This window comes from Choloepus didactylus, chromosome 20 (assembly GCF_015220235.1).
Source record: "Choloepus didactylus isolate mChoDid1 chromosome 20, mChoDid1.pri, whole genome shotgun sequence".
NCBI lineage: Eukaryota > Metazoa > Chordata > Mammalia > Pilosa > Megalonychidae > Choloepus > Choloepus didactylus.
Genome location: NC_051326.1, coordinates 27,295,331 through 27,320,662, shown reverse-complemented (window position 1 = coordinate 27,320,662; position 25,332 = coordinate 27,295,331). Strand labels below are relative to the sequence as shown.

Sequence of the window (25,332 nt, the reverse complement as noted above, 5' to 3'; positions counted from 1 at the left end):
AGAGCAAATGAACAAAACCAGAAGTTGGTTCTTGGAAAAGATCAATAAAATCAACAAACCTTTAGCTAGATGGATAAAGAATAAAAGAGAGAAGAATCAAATAGATAAAATAAAAAATGAAAGTGAGGTCATTATTACCAACCTTACAGAAATAAAGAGGATTACAAGAGAATACTATGAACAACTGTACATCAACAAACTGGATAACCTAGATGAAATGAACAAATTCCTGCAAACCACAAATTACCTAAACTGACTCAATAAGAAACAGAAAACCTCAACAGACCTACATAACAAGCAAAGAGATTAAATTAGTAATCAAAAACCTCCCAACAACAAAAAATAAAGTTCAGGACCAGATGGCTTCACTGGTGAATTTTACCAAATATTCAGAGAAGACTTAATTCCAATCCTTCTGAAAATTCTTTTTAAAAAGAGAAGATGAGGGACTACTTCCTAACTCATTTTATGAGATGTACATTACTTATAGTAAAGCTAGATAAAGACAGCACAAGGAAAGAAAATTATAGAACAATATCCCCTTTTAATATAGATATAAAATTCCTGAACTAATGCAACAGCATATTAAAAGAACTATACACCATGACCAAGTGAGATTTCTTCCAGGAATGTAAGCACGGTTCAACATACAAAAATTGATCAATATAGTACACTACATTAACAGAATGAAGGGAAAAAACCACATGATCATCTTAATTGATCCAGAAAAGGCATCTGACAAAATCCAACACCCTTCCATGATTGTATGAACAGTCAGGAAACTAAGAATAAATGGGAACTTCCCCAACATGACAAAGGGCATTTATGATAAAACCCACAGCTAAGATTAAGAACAAGACAAGAACCCCACTTTCATCACTATTTCACCAGTGCCATTCAACGATGTACTGGATGTTCTACCAGAGCAATTAGGCAAGAAAAAGAAAAAGGCATCCAAATAGGAAAGGAAAAAGTAAGACTACCAATATTTGCAGATGATATGATCTATATGGAAAAAAATATCAAAGAATTGACAGGAAAGCTACTAGAGCTAATAAAAGAATTCAGGTAAGTGGGAGAATACAAGGTCATCAGACAAAAAGCATTGTTTTTTTTACACACAAGCAATGAAAAATCCCAAAAGGAAATTATGGAAAGAATTCCACTTGCAAGAGCTTCTAAAAGAATGCATACCTTGGAATAACATACCTTGGAATCAATTTAACCAAGGAGGTAAAAGACTTCTATACTGAAAACTACAAAACACTGCTGAAGGAAAATAAAGAAAACCCAAATAAATGGAAAGACATCCAGGCTCATGGACTGGAAGACTTACTATTGTTAAGAAGTCAGTATTATTCAAAGTGATCTACAGATTATGCATTCCCTATCAAAATTCCAGCACTCTTTCATTGCAGAAACAGAAAAGCCAATTCTCAAATTCACATGGAATTACAAGAGACTCTGGTCAACCAAAACAATCTCAAAAGATGAGAAGATTGATGACTCATACTTTCTGATTTTAAAACTTACTACAAAGCTACTGTAATCAAAACAGTATGGTACTGGCATAAGGATAGACATATAGATGGAATAGAATGGAATAGAATCAACAATCCAGAAATAAACCCACACATTCATGGTGAATTGATCTTTTACAAGTCCATTCAATAAGCAAAGAATAGTTTCTTCAACAAATGGTGCTGGGACAACTGGGCATCCATATGGAAAATAATGAATTTGGGCCCCTACTACTTACCATATATCAATATTAATTCAAAATGGATCAATGACAAAAATTTAACAGCTAAAGCCATAAAACCCTAGTAGAAAACATGGGAATAAATTTCCAAGACCTTGTACTTGGCAATGAATTCTTAGATATGACACCAAAAGCACAGGCAACAACAAAAAAAATGGGACTTCATCAAAATTTTAAAATTTTGTACATCAAAGGAAATTATTGGGAAAGTGAAGACAACCTACAAATAGGAGAAAATACATGGAAATCAAATATGTGATAAAGGTTTAACATCCAGAATATATAAGGAACTTCTACAATTCAACAACAAAAGACAAAGAAACTAAGTTTAAAACTGGGCAAAAGACTTGAGCAGATGTTTATCCAAAGAAGATTACAAATTGCCGATAAGCACATGAAAAGATTCTTAACATCATTAGCTATTAAGGAAATCACAGATCTAAAATCAAAACACAAAGAGATACCATTTCACACTCACTAGGATGATTATTACAAAACTAAAACAAAACAGAGGCGGGGCAAGATGGTGGCATAGAGGTGTGGAATTTAGTTAGTCCTCTAGAACAACTAGTATAACCAGGAAGAACTAAATCTGAAACAACTGTTGGGAGACATCCATGAATGGACACACATTGTGCAGTAGCCTGGAATGGGTGGAACAGCTGATATTGCAGCACAGATTTCTAAGTACAGCTCCCCAAACCCAGAGCTGGTGCCCCTGCCCCACGGGCAAGGCAGGCTGACCTGAAACACTTTTGTGTGGAAAAAAGAAACAGGTTACAGGGAAAGTAACTCAACCAAGCTCCAATTGCAGTTTTAATTAATAAATTTGGACAGTGAATACAAGCTACAAGCACAGATAATCCTGAACAAAGCAGGAAAGGTAACAGGTTCCTCTCAGCAAAGAGGAGGCAGGGCTGACAGAAAAAAAAAATTTATATATATATATTTATATATTATATATTATATTTATATATTTATATAAATTTATATAATAAATATAATAAATAAATATTATATATATATTTATATATTATATATAAACAAAAACAGAGGCTATTAGAGACGGCTGAGCTCAGAACACTGGAAAAAGCTGTGTCCTAAGAACAGGGGCACAGAGAACTGGGTACCAACACCATCTGACCAGCAAAACTGAGGGGATGGGGACTGGCTCTGAAAAGGGGCTTTTGCTCCTTTTCCTTTTTTTTCTCTTATACTAAGTAGCCCATTACAGAAAGCCTTGGGCATTTTCAATTGTCAGCACTGACCCAGGAAAGGGTGGAGTTAACAGAGTCAGAGAGACAAAGGAGGAATTCAAGTGGAGAAAATAACTTTCTAAAAGGTGTATCTGTCCTAAGAAAAGAGGGGTAGGGCCCACTCAAGTGGTGGCCCTCCCTCAAGAGAATTCAGACCCCAGGGCCTGGGGGGTGGGGGAGGAAGGAAAACCAGAAACAACTTAAGCTTGGCTTCTGACACCCTCAGCACCTGGCCAGGACAGGGTCTGCAGAGAATTAAAGGGACTACACCTCTTTACACCAGTGGGGAGCTATGGGCTGACAAGCACCACCTGCTGGCCAGGATCGGAAAAGCACTGAGTCTACAGGCCTCACAGGAAAGTCTGTCAATCTTCTAAGACTCACCCTCAGGTGAATACAGCCTCCTCCTGAGACCTGGGCCCTATGGGAAAATCTGATTGGGGTAATCAAGGAAACCAGATGCCTAGACAATAGAAAATGACAAACCACACTAGGAAAATGAAGATATGGACCAGTCAAAGGAATATACTTACAATTCAACTGAGATACAGGAACTGAAACAACTAATTATTAATTGAAAAAATCTCCTAAATCAATCCAAAAATCAAATCAATAAGTTGAGAGAAGATATGGCAGAAGAGATGAAGGATATAAGAAGGACACTGGACAAACATAAGGAAGAACTTGAAAGTTTGAAAAAACAATTGGCAGAACTTATGGGAATGAAAGGCACAACATAAGAGATGAAAAACACAATGGAGACATACAACAGCAGATTTGAAAATGCAGAAGAAAAGGTTCATGAAGTGGAGAACAGGACATCTGAAATCCTACACACAAAAGGACAGACAGGGAAAAGAATGGAAAAAAATGAGCAACAGCTCAGGGAATTGAATGACAACATGAAGCGCATGAACGTACATGTCATGGATGTATCCAGAAGTAGAAGAGAAGGGAAAAGGAGAGGGGCAGAAGCAATAATGTAGGAAATAATCACTGAAAATTTCCCATCTCTTATGAAAGACATAAAATTATGGATACAAGAAATGCAGCATACCCCAAACAGAATAAATCTGAATAAAACTATGCCAAGTCACTTAATAATCTGATTAACAAATGTCAAAGATAAAGAGAGAATTCTGGAAGCAGCAAGAGAAACAGCAATCCATCACATACAAGGGACGGTCAATAAGACATGGTTTCTCTAAGTAGAAACCATGGAGGCAAGAAGGCAGTGGTATGATATATTTAAGATGCTGAAAGAGAGAAACGGCCAACCAAGAATTTTATATCCGGCAAAACTGTCCTTCAAATATGAAGGAGAGTTTAAAATATTCTTAGACAAACAGACAATGAGAGAGTTTGTGAACAAGATACCTGCTCTACAGGAAATACTAAAGGGAGCACTACAGACAGATAGAAAAAGACAGAAGTGAGAGGTTTGGAGCACAATTTTGGGTGATGGTAGCAAAATAATGTAAGCACACTGAACAAAGATGATGACTGTGAGTAAGGTTGAAAGAGGAAGGTTAGGGGCATGTAGGACACCAGAAGGAAAGACAGAAGATAAAGACTGGGACTGTATAACTTAGTGAAACCTAGAGCAGTCAGTGATTTTGAGAAAATGTACAAATATATTTTTACACAAGGGAGAACAAATGATTGCCAACTTTGCAAGGTGTTAAAGGGGGAAGGTATGGGTGAAAAAATACAATCAATGCAAACGAGAGCTTATAGTTAAAAGTAACATTGTAATATGCTTCCTTTAATTGTAACAAAGGCAATATGCCAAAGCTAAATGCCATAAGACAGGGATATAAGGGATGGGTATGGGATTCTTAACATTGGTGGTGTTGTCTGTTTTACTTAATTTTATTTTAATTTTATGTTTTCTTTTGTTGCTTTTTCGTTGTCATTTTTTTTTCTTTTTCTTTTGTCTTTTTACTTTTTTCAACTCTTCCTCTTTCTTTGTGGAAGAAACGGAAATGTCCTTATATAGTGTTGGTGAATGCATAACTACATGATTATACAGGGAACCAATGATTGTTTACTTAGGATGGAATGTATGGTGCATGAATAAATCTGTCTAAAAAATAAACAGAGGGATACAAGTGCTGGAGAAAATGTGGAGACAGGGATGTACCTAACCACTGTTGGTGGGGAAGTAGAATGGTGCAGCCCATCTGGATGGCAGTGTGGTGGTTCCACAGGAAGCTAAGCATGGGGTTGCTATATAGTCCTGCAACCTGGTTATTGGGTGTTTACTTGGAAGAACTGAAAACAGGGGTATGAATGGACATTTGCACAGTGGGGTTTATGGTGTTAGTATTCATGATTTGCAGTGGATGGAGGTGCTCTAAGGGTACATCGACAAAAAGAATGGCAAACTGTGGTGTATACACATAATGGAGTATTAAACTGCTAAAGGAGAAGTGAAGTTGTGAGGTGAATGGACATTGAGGGCAGTATGTTGGGTGAAATAAACCAGAAATGAAAAGAAAAACATAATGCCTCACTAATATGGATTAACTATAATGTGCAAACTCTGAGACCTGAGCCTGAGAGCATAGGCCATCAGGGGAAGGCTTATTGTAAAGGTTCCTAGATTGTAAGCTCTTACAGCAGTTACATCTGAGTTGTAATGGCCATTTCTAAATTCTGAGATGCTAAGCACTTTGTGTATAACCTGGTCAGTCCCTGGAACTTGGGTATCTGTGTGACACCTGAGACTCAGAGCCAGAGTCCGACAGCTATGAATGTCAGCATTACCCCAGACAGAAAATGTTAAGGAGTCTGAAAAAAGAGATCAGACTTCAATTAGAGCTATGAACAAAATGGACTTGGTTAGGACTAAGGTAAATCAGAGTAAAGGGTAAAGAACGATATTGACGGTGTTCTTAAAACTTCAACTTCTGTGTGAGACCAAAGGAAGAGACGTTTATCAGGTACAAAATCTATATTTTTATAACACACTATATGATTTAACTTGTATGGCCAGTTTATTCAAACAACATCGCTACACGGAATGTTGAATAAGGAGTGAAATATGGTTGGTTTTTACAGGCTAGTGTCCCAGAGTAATTTGGGCAGTAATTTGTATTTGCAAAGCCCCCTTGAGGGACTGGGGGTAAATGTGGAAATATTAAATTTCCCCACCTGGGGAATTGATGATGATATCCTCACAAGCACTAGGGACTGCCAATTTGAGCCCTCAATCTTGGGGCTTGCCCTTATAAAGTTTATTACTGCAAAGCAGGGGCTAAGTCTACTTAAAATAGTACCTAAGAGTCACCCCTAGAGAACCTCTTTTTTTAATTAAATTCAGTTTTATTGAAATATATTCATATACCATACAATCAACCATGGTGTACAATCAACTGGTCCATCATATAGTTACGCATTCATCACCCCCATCTATTTTTGTTTTGTTTTGTTTTGTTTTCAGAATGTATCCAGCATTTGTTTGTTTGTTTTAATTTTTTTATTGAGATTGTTCAGATACCATACAACTATCCAGAGATCCAAAGTATACAATCAATTGCCCACAGTACCACCATACAGCTGTGCATCCATCAACACAATTTTTTTTCAATTTTTAGAACATTTTCACTACTCCAGAAAAGAAACAAAGACAAAAAAAAAAGGAAACTCACATCCTCCCGTACCCCTAACCATGCCCCCCCCCCATTATTAATTCATAGTTTTGGTATAGTACATTTGTTACTGTTGATCAAAGAATGTTAAAATACTACTAACTGTAGTATATAGTTTGCAATAGGTATATATTTTTTCCCTACATGCCTCTCTATTACTAACCTCTAGTTATAGTGACATACATTTGTTCTAGTTTGAGAGAGAGATTTCTATTATTTGTATAGTTAATCGTGGACATTGTCCACCACAAGATTCGCTGTTTTATACATTCCCATCTTTTAATCTCCAACTTTCCTTCTGGTGACATGTGTGACTCTGAGCTTACCCTTTCCACCACCTTCACACACCTTTTAGCACTGTTAGCTATTCTCATTACATGCGAACATCACCCCTGTCCATTTCCAAATATTTAAGTTCACACTAGATGAACACTCTTCTCATAATAAGCAACCACTCCCCATTCTTTAGCCTCATTCTATATCCTGGTAACTTATATTTCATGTCTGCGAGTTTACATATTAGAATTAGTTCGTATCAGTGAGACCCTGCAATATTTGCCTTTATGTGTCTGTCTTATTTCACTCAATATAGTGCCCTCAAGGTTTCTTCGTCAACCCATTTCTTTTAAGATGGTTTTGTTCAAACACTATACATTCCATCCTAAGTAAACAATCACTGATTCCCTGTATAGTCACATATTTATGTATTGAGCACCATCGCCACTCTCCATATAAGGACATTTCTTCCACAAAGATGGAGGAAGAGTAAAAGAAGGCAGAGAGGCAAAAGAAAAAGGCAAGAGAAAGAGAGAAAAACAAACAAACAAAAAAACTTGACAGCTAGAAGATGACAAAAGGAAAGATAGCATTAACCTAAAGTAGAATAAAGAGTCAGACAACATCACCAATGCCTGGAGTTCCATACCCTTCCCCTATTCCCCACCCCCCAACATGCATTTAGCTTTGGTATATTGCTTTTGTTACATTAAAGGAAGCATAATACAATGTTTCTGTTAATTCTAGCCTCTAGTTTGCATTGATTGTATTTTCCCCCCAATTCCACCCTATTTTTAACACCTTGCCATGTTGACATTCATTTGTTTTATTACAATCATCGAGCATCCTAGGTTTCCCTGAGTGACACAGTCCCAGTCTTTATCCTTCGTCTTTTGTTCTGGTGTCCCACATGATCCCAGCCTTCCTCTTTCAACCATATTCACAGTCATCTTTGTTCAGTGTACTTACATTGCTGTGCCACTATCTCCCAAAATTTTTTTCCAAACCTCTCACTCCTGTCTTTTCCTTTCTGTCTGCAGTGCTTCCTTTAGTGTTTCCTGTAGAACAGGTTTCTTATTCACAAACTCGGTCATTGTCTGTTTGTCAGAGAATATTTTAAGCTTTCCCTCATATCTGAAGGATAGTTTTGCCGGATATAGGATTCTTGGTTGGTGGTTTTTCTCTCTCAGTATCTTAAATATATCACCCTACTTCCTTCTTGCCTCCATGGTTTCTATTGAGAAATCCACACATAGTCTTATCAAGCTTCCTTTGTATGTGATAGATCGTTTCTCTCTTGCTGCTTTCAGGATTCTCTATCTCTGATGTTTGATAATCTGATTATTGTCTTGGCATAGGCCTATTCAGATCTATTCTGTTTGGGGTACGCTGTGCTTCTTGGATCCGTAGTTTTATGTCTTTCATAAGAGATGGGAAATTTTCATTGATAATTTCCTCTATTATTGCTTCTGCCCCTTTTCCCTTCTCTTCTCCTTCTGGGACACCAATGACACGTAAATTCTTGCTTTTCATTTTGTCTTTAAGTTTCCAGAGACGATCCTCGTATTTTTCCCTTCTTTCCTCTATCTGTTCTTTTGTGTGTAGGCTTTCAGGTGCCTTGTCCTCCAGTTCCTGAGTGTTTTCTTCTGCCTCTTGAGATCTGCTGTTGTATGTTTCCAGTGTGTCTTTCATTTCTTGTGTTGTTCCTTTCATTTCCATAGATTCCACCAGTTGGTTTTTTGAACTTTCAATTTCTACCTTATGTGCATCCTGTGTTTTCATTATACAGTTTATCTCTTTTGCCATATTTTCCCTAAACTTTTTGAATTCACTTATGATTAGTTGTTTCAATTCCTGCATCACAGTTGAAGTGCAAGTTTGTTCCCCTGACTGGGCCATAACCTCATTTTTCTTGGTGTAGGTTTTAGTTTTCTGTTGTCTAGGCATGGTTTCATTGGTTACCCTAATCAGGCCTCCCCAGACCAGAATGGGCTAAGTTCCCAAAAGGAAGAAATATTCAGTATCTGGTTTCCCTGAGGGTGTGTCTTAGAAAATTGGTACACCCTCTGATGCCTCTGGTCACTGTGCTTTTCTGTCCAGCAGGTGGTGCCTGTTAGCCTATAATTCCTGACTGGTGTAAGATCTGAATGAAAGGCAGGTAGTAGAGCTGAGCCCCACCTCTTTCCTCTTAGAGAAGATAGACGCCCTAGGGGGAGGTCATTAGCATTTCAATGTTCTCTCTCTGCCTGTGCTATACCCTCATCTGGATCACAGAACTGGGAAGTGAAAATGGCTGAGGCCTTCTCCACTGAGTTGAAAAAGGAACAGAGCTAGTCCGAGGCAACCTTCCGGCTCCTCCAAGGTCACGCTTCACCCAGAGCCTCCATCTGCTTTTAGGGGATTCGTACTTTGTAGTAAGCAGTTCACACACGCTAATTAAAACCCAGTTGGAGCTCAGCTGAGCTATATTTGCTTACTGGGAGAAAGCTTCTCTCTGGCACCGTGAGGCTTCGTAGCTCGGGCTGTGGGGGAGGGGTCTCCCGACCTGGATCCACAGTTTTCACTTACAGATTTTATACTGTGATCTCAGGCATTCCTCCCAATTCAGGTTGGTGTATGATGAGTGGATGGTCACATTTGTCCCCCTGTAGTTATTCCGGATTATTTACTAGTTGTTTCTGGTTTTTTTTAGTTGTTCCAGGGGGACTACTTAGCTTCCACTCCTCTCTATGCCGCCATCTTAGACCCTCCTCCAATCTATTTTTGAACATTTTCCTTACATCAGAAAGAATCAGAATAAGAATAAAAAATAAAAGTAAGACCATTTTGGGGAGGCGGGGCAAGATGGCGGACTGGTGAGCTGTATGTTTTAGTTACTCCTCCAGGAAAGTAGGTAGAAAGCCAGGAACTGTGTGGACTGGACACCACAGAGCAATCTGACTTTGGGCATACTTCATACAACACTCATGAAATCGTGGAACTGCTGAGATCAACGAAATCTGCAAGTTTTTGTGGCCAGGGGACCCGCACCCCTCCCTGCCAGGCTCAGTCCCGTGGAAGGAGGGGCTGTCAGCTCCGGGAAGGAGAAGGGAGAACTGCAGTGGCAGCACTTATCGGAAACTCATTCTAGTGATCCAAACTCCAACCATAGATAGACTGAGACCAGACACCAGAGAATCTGAGAGCAGCCAGCCCAGCAGAGAGGAGACAGGCATAGAAAAAAACAACACGAAAAACTCCAAAATAAAAGCGGAGGATTTTTGGAGTTCTGGTGAACATAGAAAGGGGAAGGGCAGAGCTCAGGCCCTGAGGCTCATATGCAAATCCCGAAGAAAAGCTGATCTCTCTGCCCTGTGGACCTTTCCTTAATGGCCCTAACTGCTTTGTCTCTTAGCATTTCAATAACCCATTAGATCTCTGAGGAGGGCCCTTTTTTAAATCCTTTTTTCTTTTTCTAAAACAATTACTCTAAGAAGCCCAATACAGAAAGCTTCAAAGACTTGCAATTTGGGCAGGTCAAGACAGGAGCAGAACTAAGAGAGCTCTGGGACAAAAAGCAATAATCCAGTGGCTGAGAAAATTCACTAAACACCACAACTTCCCAAGAAAAGGGGGGGTGTCTGCTCACAGCCATCATCCTGGTGGACAGGAAACACTCCTGCCCATCACCAGCCCCATAGCCCAGAGCTGCCCCAGACAACCCAGTGTGACGGAAGCGCTTCAAATAACAGGCACACACCAGAAAACTGGGCGTGGACATTAGCCTTCCCTGCAACCTCAGCTGATTGTCCCAGAGTTGGGAAGGTGGAGCAGTGTGAATTAACAAAGCCCCATTCAGCCATCATTTCAGCAGACTGGGAGCCTCCCTACACAGCCCAGCAGCCCAGAACTGCCCTGGGGGGACGGCACTCACCTGTGACATAGCACAGTCATCCCTCAACAGAGGACTCGGGGTGCACAGCCTGGAAGAGGGGCCCACTTGCAAGTCTCAGGAGCCATAGGCCAATACCAAGGACTTGTGGGTCAGTGGCAGAGACAAACTGTGGCAGGACTGAACTGAAGGATTAGACTAGTGCAGCAGCTTTAAAACTCCAGGATCACCAGGGAGATTTGATTGTTAGAGCCACCCCCCCTCCCTGATTGCCCAGAAACACGCCCCATATACAGGGCGGGCAACACCAACTACACACGCAAGCTTGGTACACCAATTGAACCCCACAAGACTCACTCCCCCACTCACAAAAAAGACTAAGCAGGGGAGAACTGGCTTGTGGAGAACAGGTGGCTCGTGGACGCCACCTGCTGGTTAGTTAGAGAAAGTGTACTCCACGAAGCTGTAGATCTGATAAATTAGAGATAAGGACTTCAATTGGTCTACAAATCCTAATAGAACCCTATCAAGTTCAGCAAATGCCAAGAGGCCAAAAACAACAGAAAATTATAAAGCATATGAAAAAACCAGACGATATGGATAACCCAAGCCCAAGCCCCCAAATCAAAAGACCAGAAGAGACACAGCACCTAGAGCAGCTACTCAAAGAAATAAAAGGCATCCAAATTGGAAAAGAAGAAGTAAAACTGTCATTGTTTGCAGATGATATGATCTTATATCTAGAAAACCCTGAGAAATCGACGATACAGCTACTAGAGCTAATAAACAAATTTAGCAAAGTAGCGGGATACAAGATTAATGCACTTAAGTCAGTAATGTTTCTATATGCTAGAAATGAACAAACTGAAGAGACACTCAAGAAAAAGATACCATTTTCAATAGCAACTAAAAAAATCAAGTACCTAGGAATAAACTTAACCAAAGATGTAAAAGACCTATACAAAGAAAACTACATAACTCTACTAAAAGAAATAGAAGGGGACCTTAAAAGATAGAAAAATATTCCATGTTCATGGATAGGAAGACTAAATGTCATTAAGATGTCAGTTCTACCCAAACTCATCTACAGATTCAATGCAATCCCAATCAAAATTCCAACAACCTACTTTGCAGACTTGGAAAAGCTAGTTATCAAATTTATTTGGAAAGGGAAGATGCCTCGAATTGCTAAAGACACTCTAAAAAAGAAAAACGAAGTGGGAGGACTTACACTCCCTGACTTTGAAGCTTATTATAAAGCCACAGTTGCCAAAACAGCATGGTACTGGCACAAAGATAGACATATAGATCAATGGAATCGAATTGAGAATTCAGAGATAGACTCTCAGATCTATGGCCGACTGATCTTTGATAAGGCCCCCAAAGTCACTGAACTGAGTCATAATGGTCTTTTCAACAAATGGGGCTGGGAGAGTTGGATACCCATATCCAAAAGAATGAAAGAGGACCCCTACCTCACCCCCTACACAAAAATTAACTCAAAATGGACCAAAGATCTCAATATAAAAGAAAGTACCATAAAACTCCTAGAAGATAATGTAGGAAAACATCTTCAAGACCTTGTATTAGGCGGCCACTTCCTAGACTTTACACCCAAAGCACAAGCAACAAAAGGAAAAATAGATAAATGGGAACTCCTCAAGCTTAGAAGTTTCTGCACCTCAAAGGAATTTCTGAAAAAGGTAAAGAGGCAGCCAACTCAATGGGAAAAAATTTTTGGAAACCATGTATCCGACAAAAGACTGATATCTTGCATATATAAAGAAATCCTACAACTCAATGACAATAGTACAGACAGCCCAATTATAAAATGGGCAAAAGATATGAAAAGACAGTTCTCTGAAGAGGAAATGCAAATGGCCAAGAAACACATGAAAAAATGTTCAGCTTCACTAGCTATTAGAGAGATGCAAATTAAGACCACAATGAGATACCATCTAACACCGGTTAGAATGGCTGCCATTAAACAAACAGGAAACTACAAATGCTGGAGGGGATGTGGAGAAATTGGAACTCTTATTCATTGTTGGTGGGACTGTATAATGGTTCAGCCACTCTGGAAGTCAGTCTGGCAGTTCCTTAGAAAACTAGAAATAGAGTTACCATTTGATCCAGCGATCGCACTTCTCGGTATATACCCGGAAGATCGGAAAGCAGTGACACGAACAGATATCTGCACGCCAATGTTCATAGCAGCATTATTCACAATTGCCAAGAGATGGAAACAACCCAAATGTCCTTCAACAGATGAGTGGATAAATAAAATGTGGTATATACACACGATGGAATACTACACGGCAGTAAGAAGGAACGATCTGGTGAAACATATGACAACATGGATGAACCTTGAAGACATAATGCTGAGCGAAATAAGCCAGGCACAAAAAGAGAAATATTATATGCTACCACTAATGTGAACTTTGAAAAATGTAAAACAAATGGTTTATAATGTAGAACGTAGGGGAACTAGCAATAGAGAGCAATTAAGGAAGCGGGAACAACAATCCAAGAAGAACAGATAAGCTATTTAACGTTCTGGGGATGCCCAGGAATGACTATGGTCTGTTAATTTCTGATGGCTATAGTAGGAACAAGTTCACAGAAATGTTGCTATATTAGGTACCTTTCTTGGGGTAAAGTAGGAACATGTTGGAAGTTAAGCAGTTAGGTTAGGTTTGTTGTCTTTTTCTTACTCCCTTGTTATGGTCTCTTTGAAATGTTCTTTTATTGTATGTTTGTTTTCTTTTTAACTTTTTTTTCATACAGTTGATTAAAAAAAGAAGGGAAAGTTAAAAAAAAAAAAAGAAAAACAAGGAAAAAAAGATGTAGTGCCCCCTTGAGGAGCCTGTGGAGAATGCAGGGGTATTGGCCTACCCCACCTCCATGGTTGCTAACATGACCACAGACATAGGGGACTGGTGGTTTGATGGGTTGAGCCCTCTACCATAGGTTTTACCCTCGGGAAGACGGTTGCTGCAAAGGAGAGGCTAGGCCTCCCTATGGTTGTGCCTAAGAGCCTCCTCCCGAATGCCTCTTTGTTGCTCAGATGTGGCCCTCTCTCTCTGGCTAAGCCAACTTGAAAGGTGAAATCACTGCCCTCCCCCCTACGTGGGATCAGACACCCAGGGGACTGAATCTCCCTGGCAATGTGGAATATGACTCCCGGGGAGGAATGTAGACCTGGCATCGTGGGACGGAGAACATCTTCTTGACCAAAAGGGGGATGTGAAAGGAAATGAAATAAGCTTCAGTAGCAGAGAGATTCCAAAAGGAGCCAAGAGGTCACTCTGGTGGGCACTATTACGCACACTTTAGATAACCCTTTTTAGGTTCTAAAGAATTGGGGTAGTTGGTGGTAGATACCTGAAACTATCAAACTACAACCCAGAACCCATGAATCTCGAAGACAGTTGTATAAAAATGTAGCTTATGAGGGGTGACAATGGGATTGGGAAAGCCATAAGGACCACACTCCACTTTGTCTAGTTTATGGATGGATGAGTAGAAAAATAGGGGAAGGAAACAAACAGACAAAGGTACCCAGTGTTCTTTTTTACTTCAATTGCTCTTTTTCACTCTAATGATTATTCTTGTTATTTTTGTGTGTGTGCTAATGAAGGTGTCAGGGATTGATTTAGGTGATGAATGTACAACTATGTAATGGTACTGTGAACAATCGAAAGTACGATTTGTTTTGTATGACTGCGTGGTATGTGAATATATCTCAATAAAATGAAGATTAAAAAAAAAAAAAAAAAAAGAACACCCATACCATCCCCCCATCCCACCCTATTTTTCATTTAGTTTTTGTCCCCATTTTTCTACTCATCCATCCATACATCAGATAAATGGAGTGTGATTCACAAGGTTTTCACAATCACCCTGTCACCCCTTGTAATCTACATTGTTATACAATCGTCTTCAGGGGTTTAGACTACTGGGTTGGAGTTTGATAGTTTCAGGTATTTACTTCTAGCTATTCCAATACATTAAAACCTATATAGTGCATAAGAATGTTCACCAGAGTGACCTCTCAACTCCATTTGAAATCTCTCAGCCACTGAAACTTTATTTCATTTCATTTTGCATCCCCCTTTTGGTCAAGATGTTCTCAATCCCACGATGTTGGGTCCAGATTATCCTGGGAGTCATATCCTGTGTTGCCAGGGAGATATACACCCCTGGGAGTCAGGTCCCACGTAGAGGGGAGGGCAGTGAGTTTCACCTGCCTAGGTGGCTTTGTTAGAGTGAAAGAGAGAGAGAGAGGGCCACATCTGAACAACAAAGAGGTACTCAGGGGGAGACTCTTAGGCATAATTATATGCAAGTTTAGCCTCTCCTTTATAGTTACGAGCTTTATAAGGGCAAGTGCTATGATAGAGGGCTTGGCACATCAAACCAGCAGTCCTCAATGTTTGTGACAACAACAGCATCAGTCCAGGTGAGGAAGTCCAACACTTCTGTATTTCCCCCCAGCTCCTCAGGGGGGCCCTGCAAATATATTTTCATTCTCTGCCCAAATTACTTTGGGATGTGTCGCCATTTCACTCTAACCCATACTAACCTACCATACTTCACTTTCTATTCAAAGTTCCATGTAATTGTGGTGTTTGAACAAACTGACTGTAGAGTTATATTGTTTAGAAAATATAGATCCTGCACCAAACAGACATCTTTTCCCCTGGTCTCACATGGAAGTTGAAGTTTTAAAAAACAATCAGTTTCAACCTTTACCCTTTGGCCTGGTTTGCCCTAGTCTTAACCAGATCTGCTTCATTCATATCACAAATTGAAGTCTGGGCTCTTTTTCAGCTTTTTTTTTCTTTTTTTAACAGTTGCTGTATGCGCTAATACTGACATTCATATCTGCCAAGCTCTAGCTCTGTTTCAGGTGTCACAGAAATACCCAATGTAGAGAACCTCTTTTGATGCTCAGATGTGGCCTCTCTCTCTAAGCCAACTCTACAGGTATACTCTCTGCACTCCTCCCTCTATGTGGGACATGAATCCCGGGGTTGTAAATCTCCCCGGCAATGTGGGATATGACTTTCAGGGATGAGCTTGGCCCTAGCTTCATGGGATTGAGAAAGACTTCTTGGACCAAAAAGGGGAAGAGAAATGAAACAAAATAAAGTTTCAGTGGCTGAGAGATCTCAAATAGAGTCGAGAGGTCATTCTGGAGGTTTTCTTTATGCATTATATAGATATACCTTTTTAGTTTTTAGTGTATTGGAAAAGCTGGAGGGAAATACCTGAAACTGTAGAACTGCAACCCAACAGCCTTTATTCTTGAAGACAACTGCATAACTATATAGCTTACACTGTGTGACTGTGTGATTGTGAAAACTTTGTGGTTCCCACTCCCTTTATGTAGTATATGGACAGATGAATAGAAAAATGAGGACAAAAAGTAAATGAATAATAGGGAGGGATGGGGGATATGGGTGTTCTTTTTTACTTTAATTCTTACTCTTTTGTGTGTGTGGTAATGAAAATGTTCAAAAATTGATTATGGTGATGAATGTACAACTATATAATAGTACAGTGAACAATCGATTGTACACTGTGGATGATTATATGGTATGTGAATATAGCTCAATAAAATTGAGTTAAAAAAAGAAACTAAAACAAAACAAAAACACCAAAAAAACAAAAAACAAAAACAATAAACAAAAACAAAAAATAAGAGTTGACAAGGATGTGGAGAAATTGGAAACTTTGTGCATTGCTGATGGGAATGTAAAATGAAGCAGCCACTGTGGAAAACAATTTGGCAATTCCCCAAAAAGTTAAATATAGAATTACCAAATGACTTTGCTTTTCCACTCAAACAGATACTGATACACCAATGTTCATAGCTGCATTATTCACAACAGCCAAAAGGAGGAAACAATGCAAGTGTCCACCAACAGATAAACAAAATGTGGTTCATACATACAATGAACTATTGTCAAACAGTCCTACAATGGACTATTATTCAGCCATAGAAAGGAATGAAATCCTGATATGTGCTTCAACATGAATGAACCCTGAGAATACTATGTGGAATGAAATAAGCCAGACACAAAAGTACAAATATAATACGATTCTACTTATATGAGGTATCTGGAATAGGCAAATTCATAGAGACAGAAAATAGAATAGTGGTACCAGGGACTGGGGGGAAGGAGAATGAGGAAATTATTGCTCAGTGGGTATAGAATTTCTGTTTGGGATAATGGAATATTCTGGAAATAGACAGTGGTAATGTTTACACAAAACTATGCATGTACTTAATACCACTGAAAAAATACAGTTAAATGGTAAGTTTAATGTTACGTAGGTTTTACCACAATAAGAAATATATTTAAAAAGCATAAGACTAAGAAGGCATAAAAGAAAAAAAACCTCTTTCTATAAATGGACAATAAGCCTCTGAAGGACACACTGTAGTGACTGATCCAAATCAGATTTAAATGAGATATACCATTCCATGGTTCACATTTAAGTACAGCTAACTATTAAATATACTGTGATCCTCTTTTGAACTTCTCTCCCCAACTGCTTATACAAAGCGTGACTATAAAGTAATGAGACTTTATAAAGTAATCAACTACCAAAAACAAACACACCAGACCTTATATGTCAGATGAGTGTAGTCCTTTGATGTAATATAACTAAAATGTTATAGTATGATAGAAGATTGTATTTTGACAAATGCTTTAATATTCATTTTCATTATTCCAACTTATTTTCAACAACCCTTTATGTCAAGTAATTTAAAGATAAACTGAGGCTCAGACAAGTATCCTGTAAAAAGTCACACATCTAAAAGTAAAGCAGGAATAGACCAGGAATTATGATTCCTAGCTCAATGCTCTTTTCAACACACCTTGCTGCCTCACTGTGTTTTTAATCCAATGATGCTGCCATTACTGAAAATGTTTTTGAAACTCTTCTTTTGGAATTGCCTCCAGAGCCAGTTTATAAGCAACATGAGAATAAGCAGTCTCATTACCTTATAATCATACCTTGTTTCTGACCCTAAATAGTATCATCTAGTATGATCACTTACCTTATTCATTAGTCTTCACTCCAAATAACTTTTGGCTGTTCCAAAAATCAAATCCACCCTCAAAGGACGAAGATTTGCCATCATTGAGGATAACCAAAAGAATCTGTCGCAGACTCTGAAGGCAATGCCAAAAGAGGGGTTCCAAAAATGTTTTGAACAATGGCAGCATTGTTGGAATAAGCATGTAGCCTCCCAAGATAACCACTTTGAAAGGGACAATACTCATTTGGATACATACTTTCTGGCATGTTTGTTTACAAGTCTTATTACTTTATAGTCATACTTTTTAAACAACAAAATACTTACAAACGCATGAAGTTTGTAGAAGGACCACTGCCCTGATACAAAAACTAATGAACTACGAGTCACACAAATTTTAAACTTGAAAAAAGACTTTGGCAGAATAAAGTCTTAGAAGGAAAATTTCAGGATCAAAGGTCATAAATGCCAAATCCTCTTTTATTTGTAGGGGAAAAAGAGGTTTAGAAAGATTATGTGGCTTACCCAAAGTCACACTATTAGTTTATGGCACAGCTTGGACTAAAACGAAGATTTTTCTGATTTGTACACTACTCACTCTACCTCTACCATTCCTCAAGAAGAACTCAGATGGCTTAGTATTTAAAAAACATTAAAAAACCCAAATGGTGATGTTTTAGTGAGATACTGTTATAAACAAATTAAATTATCCAAAACCAATAATTTATGCTGATTGGGATCTCACTTGAACCTGAAGCAATCTACTCTTTTTATACTTGATTCAGTAGTATTAATAAGACTTATTATGATTATTATTTATACTCAGAAAGAGCACAATAATCCTTGGGAGATGAAGACCACGCAGTAGCCTAAATTCTAGATTTCTTGGCCTTTGTTTCAATTAAAGTCTCCTTTATCTTATTTAAAATTTATTTATTTAAATAATATATACATACACACATACATATGCTTAAACTAGAGCTCACCATTTACTCACAAACTCAAATATCGCTGAACTCTTTTACCTTTATTGTTATAGACATCTAGGTAATTTGGGGCAGAGAAAATTGTAATGAGTGATGGAAAGCCTGTTGTTTGGCTCTTCCTGTACATTCGATACCTGGAAGAGAGATGACAGCTCGTCTGTCTTGATATTAAAGGCAAAAACTCTGCAGTGACATTTGGTAAAGTATTAATATAACTTACCCAGCATCTTGGGCTTCATGGGCTCTGATTATTGATAACAAATTATTGTTCTGCAAAAATTCACAAACTGCAGGGTAACTGAAAAAGAATATGAGAAAACACAAATCCAGAATCAAAACAGCTACTTTTTAATAAGAAGTGGAAAAGTCAAGATGACTTTAAGATTAGTGGTTTACAAACCATTGAACTTTTACTAATAGCTTAGTAATCATTATTCTATTTTTCCATTTCACTTATACCTCATTCCAGTTCAAACATGTAAACCACAGAAAACCCTAGAACAGAAACAGGATTCCCCCTCTTTTAATTTTTTTTGTCTTATCCCATAATAATAATAATAACACAACACCAAATCTTTTTGTGGTATCTTGACATAAAAAAGTACCACAGTAGTATGTGTATGTGTCTGTATCTGTATGTATATATAGTAAGTACTAAAAATTGAGCATGTAATTTTCTTCAACTATCCAATTATCAAATTGTTAGAAAAATAACAGAACCTACTCATAGCTTCACAGGTAACATCAACATCAAGACATGATATTATGGAAGAATATTTCAGGAGTAGATGCAAATATTATACCCAACCAAATTCTAATAAAAGGTATAATATTTGCATCTAATCCTGAAATATTCTTTGAGTATTAATATTTTTCTAAATGACAAATACCTTCTAGGAAGAACTAGAGAAAACATAATTAACCTGCAATTATTTATGGGTTATTTATCTAGTTTATAGTATCTTAATATTTGTTTCTCATTATACTCATTAGACAAAATTAACTTTTAAACTACATAATACATTTATTTACATGATGTAAAACTGAATGATACAAAAGGATATACAGTGAAACGCCTCCCTCCCACCCCTATCTTCCAGCTATCCTGGAAGTAACCAAAGTTTCTGATTTCTAGAATACTCTTTCAGATATATTCTATTTAATTTCAAGCAACTACAAACACACATACACAAACACATACCTTTTTTCCCCCCTTTATGAGATATTTTAGCAAATGGTACACACAGTTCCGGGCTTGGTACTCTTTAAGCTCAATGTACTTTCATGTCTTTGTCTCTACCAGTGGTTCCAAAATCTGGAGGGCTTTTAAAAAAAAAAAAACAGGACTCCCCTGTCCTAGACCTACAGAATCAGAATCTTTGGGGAAGAGCCAAGTAATCTTTATTTTTTAAAAAAAGCCTATAGATAATGTTTGGACACAAATATTCTAGACCCCCTCTAGAGTCAAACAACAATCTTGAAGCAATGAAAGATGTCTAATCATGTTCACTCTATTACACTTATTAGGGCCTAATACTAATACAATCTAAAAACAAAGTAAACAAAAGAGCTGTCTGACTTTTATTAGTGAAAAATTAAACAGAAATTCCTGTACTACATATGTCCAAGAGAGAAAATACTTAAACATAATCTGATTAAATCTATTTCTGTTGCCTTTCCTAATTTTGTAACTTTGAGGATCAGCTTACCTGTAAAAATAAGAGCATCCTCGGACAGTGTTGTGGGAATAGTGCTCCAAAGTTTTTTCACTGCCATAATCCTCTGAGGGATCAGACCAAAGTAGGTCACACACTGGCCCAAAGGCTGGAGGTTCTTTAAACCTGTCTAACTAGAAGACACACAAAAGCCAAAAGAAAAAAGTCATGAAAGCAAAAGAGCTCCTGGAAACCGGATGGGTCAAATTCCTTCCAGTTACAAGAATGTATTAAGAGAGAAGGTAGTAAGCCCCTAAAGGATTTTCCTTAAGAGAAAGAATATTTAACAAATTTTAGATATACAATTTCTTATTATTTTTCTGTAACAAATTTTTATAAATATTCCTGTCATCTAATCATATTGTGGGAAAAAAAGACCTATTACATCCTCATCTTAAAAACAGTAGTCATTTAATTTGAATGTGAATCAGCCACTACAGATATACAATAATTTAGAAAGACTATATGAAGTTAATTTTAATTGCCTAGATGAGCTAATATTACCACAAGGACAGGAAAGTTTTACAAGGGTTCTGTTTGTTGTTTCATCTTCGTTCTTTAAGATGCTCCATTCTTTAAAGAATGCTGGTTTTATTTTGTAAAGGACTTTCATCATTTCTATTCTATCTAGTGGAGGTATTTCAGTATAAAGTTATTACTTTAAGCGTTTAGTCCCTGCTTCTTTAGTTAAAAGCACAAAAACCAAGATAAAATAAATAATTAGAATAATTAAGTGTCAAGAAGACTTCTACTAAGTGAAAGGGAAGCTTTTAGTACTACAATTGGTTCAGAATTGTCAAATTCAAGACTTACTATGACAAAGGGGAGTATTCATAACTTAAAAGACAAGGCAGTGCTTGCTTCAGCAGCACATACACTAAAATTGGAATGATACAAAGAAGATTAGCATGGCCTCTGCTCAGGGATGACATGCAAATCTGTGAAGTACTCCCTATTTTTAAGGACTTTAGAAAACTGACTGAAGCCACATAAGAAATAAAGATCTTCAATAAAAATAATGACATGGGAAAATAGAAATGCCAGTACTATTATATTTTATATTTGTAACTCCTCCATTTTCTCTTCCTACAGGGTCTAAAAAAATTTAATGATAAATCAAAGGTTTTGGACTCATGATGTACATAAAGGTGGGGGAACAGAGGGGTATAAGAACATAGCCTATGTATGCTATTGAAATTAAGTTGTTTTCAAATCAAATGCGATTGTTATGAATTCAGGGTGTTAAATTTCAGCCCCATGGAAACTGCAAAGAAAATATCAAAGAATATGCAAATTCAGAGACAGAAAGTAGAGTACAGATTACCAGGGGTGGGGTGTGGGGAGGGGAAATGGGGAGTTAACGCAAAATGAATGTAAGGTTTCTTTTTGGGGTGAAGAGAAAGTTCTAGTAATGGATGGTGGGGAGGATACCTTGAATGTGATTAACCCACCGAATGATATGCTTGGGAGGGGTTGGAATGGGATGATTTATGTTGTATACATGTTTCCACAATTTAAAAAAAAAGAAAGAGAAACTAAAGAGATAATGACAATCAAATGCAATATATGGTCCTGGATAGGATCTAAGAATAAAGGAGAAAAGGCTCAAAAGAACATTACTGGGACATAAGAAAAAACTGGAATATAGAATATAAACTTTATATCAATGTTAAATTTCTTGAACTCGATAACTTCACTTAAGGTGGTAACATAAGTGAATATCTTTGTTCATAGGAAATTGTACATGGAAGTACAATGTGTTCAAGAAGTATGATGTGTTCAAAGTACTACAGCAGCCAGAAAACAAGTACTGCAATGAGGTATGTGCCTGTGCATATACATATATATCCATATAAGCAACGAGCTGTTCTAAGTCTGCACTGACCCATATGGCCACCAAAAGCCACATGTGGCTAGCAAGCTTTGCAAGAGGCTGGTCCCACCCGACGTGCTCTGAGCATAAAGTACACGTTGGATTTCAAAAACAGTATGAAGAAAAGAACGTGAGCTATCTTACTAATTTTTTCGATATCAATGGTAATGCTGTGGATACATATTCCGAATAAGATACTAAAATTAATTTCACTTGCAAATGAATAAAAAAAAGAAGTATGATGGGTGCAACCTGCTCTCAAATGGTCACAAGATAGATAGATGATAGAATGATACAGCAAAGGTGGCAAAGTGTTAAAACTGGTGACTCTGGGTATCTGGATGGTGGTGGAGTTCTCTGTATGGAATTTGTATTATTTTTGCAACTGTCCTTTGAGTTTGAAATTATTTCAAGTAAAAAGGTTTGTTTGTTTGTTTGTTTGTTTGTTTTAACGACAATAAGGCAGCAGAAAAGGTAGTACATATAGGGACTGTCCCTTACCCTAAGGAAAGTGATTTTAATTCAGAGAAAACAGTTTTAGAAATAGAAAAATCTTTAGTTTCAGTACCTGTATGAGAGAGGTAAGAGAATATAAAGGTAGAGAAAATGATAAAGTAGAATAATATAAGTGATAAAAGACTGAGCATCAATTATACCACATCAAGAAGATACAGAATCTTAGAAACAATGACTAACTGAGGCAAGTGTATCATCTAAAATGCCAAAGTCAAGGAATTGCAAAGCTCAAAGAGTACTCAGACCATCCATTCCAATTTCCTCATTTCATAAATAAAATGTAACTAAGAGGTTAAATGACCTGGTCAAGGTTTCAGTGAATTAAAAACAAGACTAGGATTAGAATCCTGGTTTCTTTCCTTTCACATTGCTTGACAATTTAAAGTTTCAGGGTTATATTAAAAGAATGCTATGTTTCTAGTTAGTAAAAGCACAAATTTCATTTAAAAATGATAAAATTTCTATAAGATATATATCAAAATATTTTATATTTAATATATTTAACATTTTAGTTAATATTTAATAATGTTAATGACGGAATTACAGGGTGATTTACATTTTTTTCATTTCTGACTGTTTTGAAATTTTGGGCAATAAAGGTACATTAGTTGGCTATAATAAACAACAAAATTTTAAAAGTATACTACATGAGAACAATGAAAGATTACTTACTTTCCTAATGTCATCTAAACAAGTAATTTCAGGTGACATCCCGCCATGAACACACAGAAACTGCTGGTTTAAGAGGGCAGCAAGAGGAAGACAGTCAAATGTATCCATACATGCATCATACACCTGTTCAGAATATTTGATTCGACCTACCAAAAAAGGAAATATAGACAAAGGAGAAAAAGCTAAAATTGATCATATATGCAAAAGGATATGGGGCAGAAGAATATGAAGCTAGTTATTTTAGGGAGTTTTGAAAACTTAATCATTATGGCAAAGACATTTTTAAAAAGTTGTGGATAAAGGATTAACAAAACCTCTTTCCTTCTCCAAAAGCAAATGAATTTGACCTTGGATTAACTTTTTAGCTCTGGTCCCCTGGAAACCTAATAAAGGTGAATGTCAGCTGTGTTATTAGGCAACATTGCTAATGGTAAAACCTACAAATTACCTGGTGGGAAGCTAGACCTCTGGGCTTCTCTGAGAACAGTGACTCATAATTGGGCAAGTCAATTTTGGGACCTTGGAAGCTATGTCAATAAAGATTTTACAAAAGACACTGGCACTTGGAATGCGTGAGGCTTCTAAGCCAGGATGGTTTCCTAATCTGCCAATGTGAATATTGTTTCCTTGCCCCTGAGCTGCAACTTGTTGGAAGAGGCAGGAGGAGGAGGGAGAGGCAGAAAATAGCCTCTGGACTGCTGTATGCACTTCTGAAGAATACTCCCACTGAAAAGGGACGCCTGATAGTGCCCTTCCTGGACGTATCTTCTGCTTTTTCTGTTGCCTTATTTTCTTTTAAATTAACAGTAGATGGATGCCAAGTATGGCCCAGGAAGTTTTGTGAATCTGAATAATCTGTAGGGTCTAAAAAGATTCCTGGGGGTGTTCAAGACATACAAATGAAAAAAGGAGTTTTAGGAGACACTAATACAGTATCAAGAATCTGCTCATTATTTTTAAGGTCTTTAAGCAAATTATGTTCTAATTCTATTTTAAGTAAAAATGTTAAGCTTATTGCATTACATTTGATGTGGCTGTCAAGTTGGGGCTACAGAATAAGGAGATACTCCAGTAGACTGGGATGGGTCTCCACAAAAAGGATGAGTTCATTTCTGCATAAATTATCTAGGAAGAATAGGTCATGAAATAACAGGTGGGAATCTGGAAGATGAGGTTTAGTTCAAAGAAAAAGAGAACAATTTTCTTCTCCTTTGGTCTTGGATTTCAAAAAGTGAAGCCATGCTTGGGGGTGCATGTTGATGGGGAAGACCAGAAATCATATAGGCAGCTCTACTGAACTCTTCCATTGGAGATGGGTCAGAGTCTACAGGACCAAGAGAGCAAAGCCGTATCTTCTAGTTGATAATTATTTCTGTGTTTATCCCCTTTTTGTAATCTCCAGGCCTTCAAAAAAAAAAAAAAAAAAAAAAAAAAAAAGACATATTTAACTATCAGAGTCTGGTCTTGGCAAGGCTTTGGGGAATAAAGTGAAGGATAATGGGGTTGGACTTGGACCAGAGTTCAGTATAGGGGTCAGGAATAATCAGAGAGATTTCTAAAAGGGACAAGTACATTAGTGGACCACACTTGAGGTTATAAGGTCTGTCCATTCTTGAATATGTAAGATTTTCTCTTCATTGCCAATACATGACTATCAGGATTTGAGTTCATTAATGGAGTCTGTGGGTTCCTTTAGAA

At 37.6% G+C, this 25,332-nt stretch overlaps 1 protein-coding gene and 1 non-coding gene across 3 annotated transcripts in view; one reads left to right on the top strand and one right to left on the bottom strand.

The window, feature by feature from the left end:
• Positions 1-25,332, bottom strand: part of PPP3CC (protein phosphatase 3 catalytic subunit gamma) — a 128,226-nt gene that overhangs the window by 49,661 nt on the left and 53,233 nt on the right. For both annotated transcript variants that reach the window (XM_037813097.1, XM_037813098.1), the window contains exons 5-8: positions 23,635-23,780; positions 20,568-20,707; positions 19,079-19,156; positions 18,898-18,992 (exon numbers count right to left, since the gene is read on the bottom strand). In XM_037813097.1, coding sequence (XP_037669025.1) covers positions 18,898-18,992; positions 19,079-19,156; positions 20,568-20,707; positions 23,635-23,780 — 459 coding nt within the window. The remainder of the gene's footprint in view (positions 1-18,897; positions 18,993-19,078; positions 19,157-20,567; positions 20,708-23,634; positions 23,781-25,332) is intronic.
• LOC119516990 lies at positions 21,427-21,533 on the top strand. The gene has a single exon (XR_005213420.1). It is a non-coding gene; the product is annotated as a U6 spliceosomal RNA (small nuclear RNA).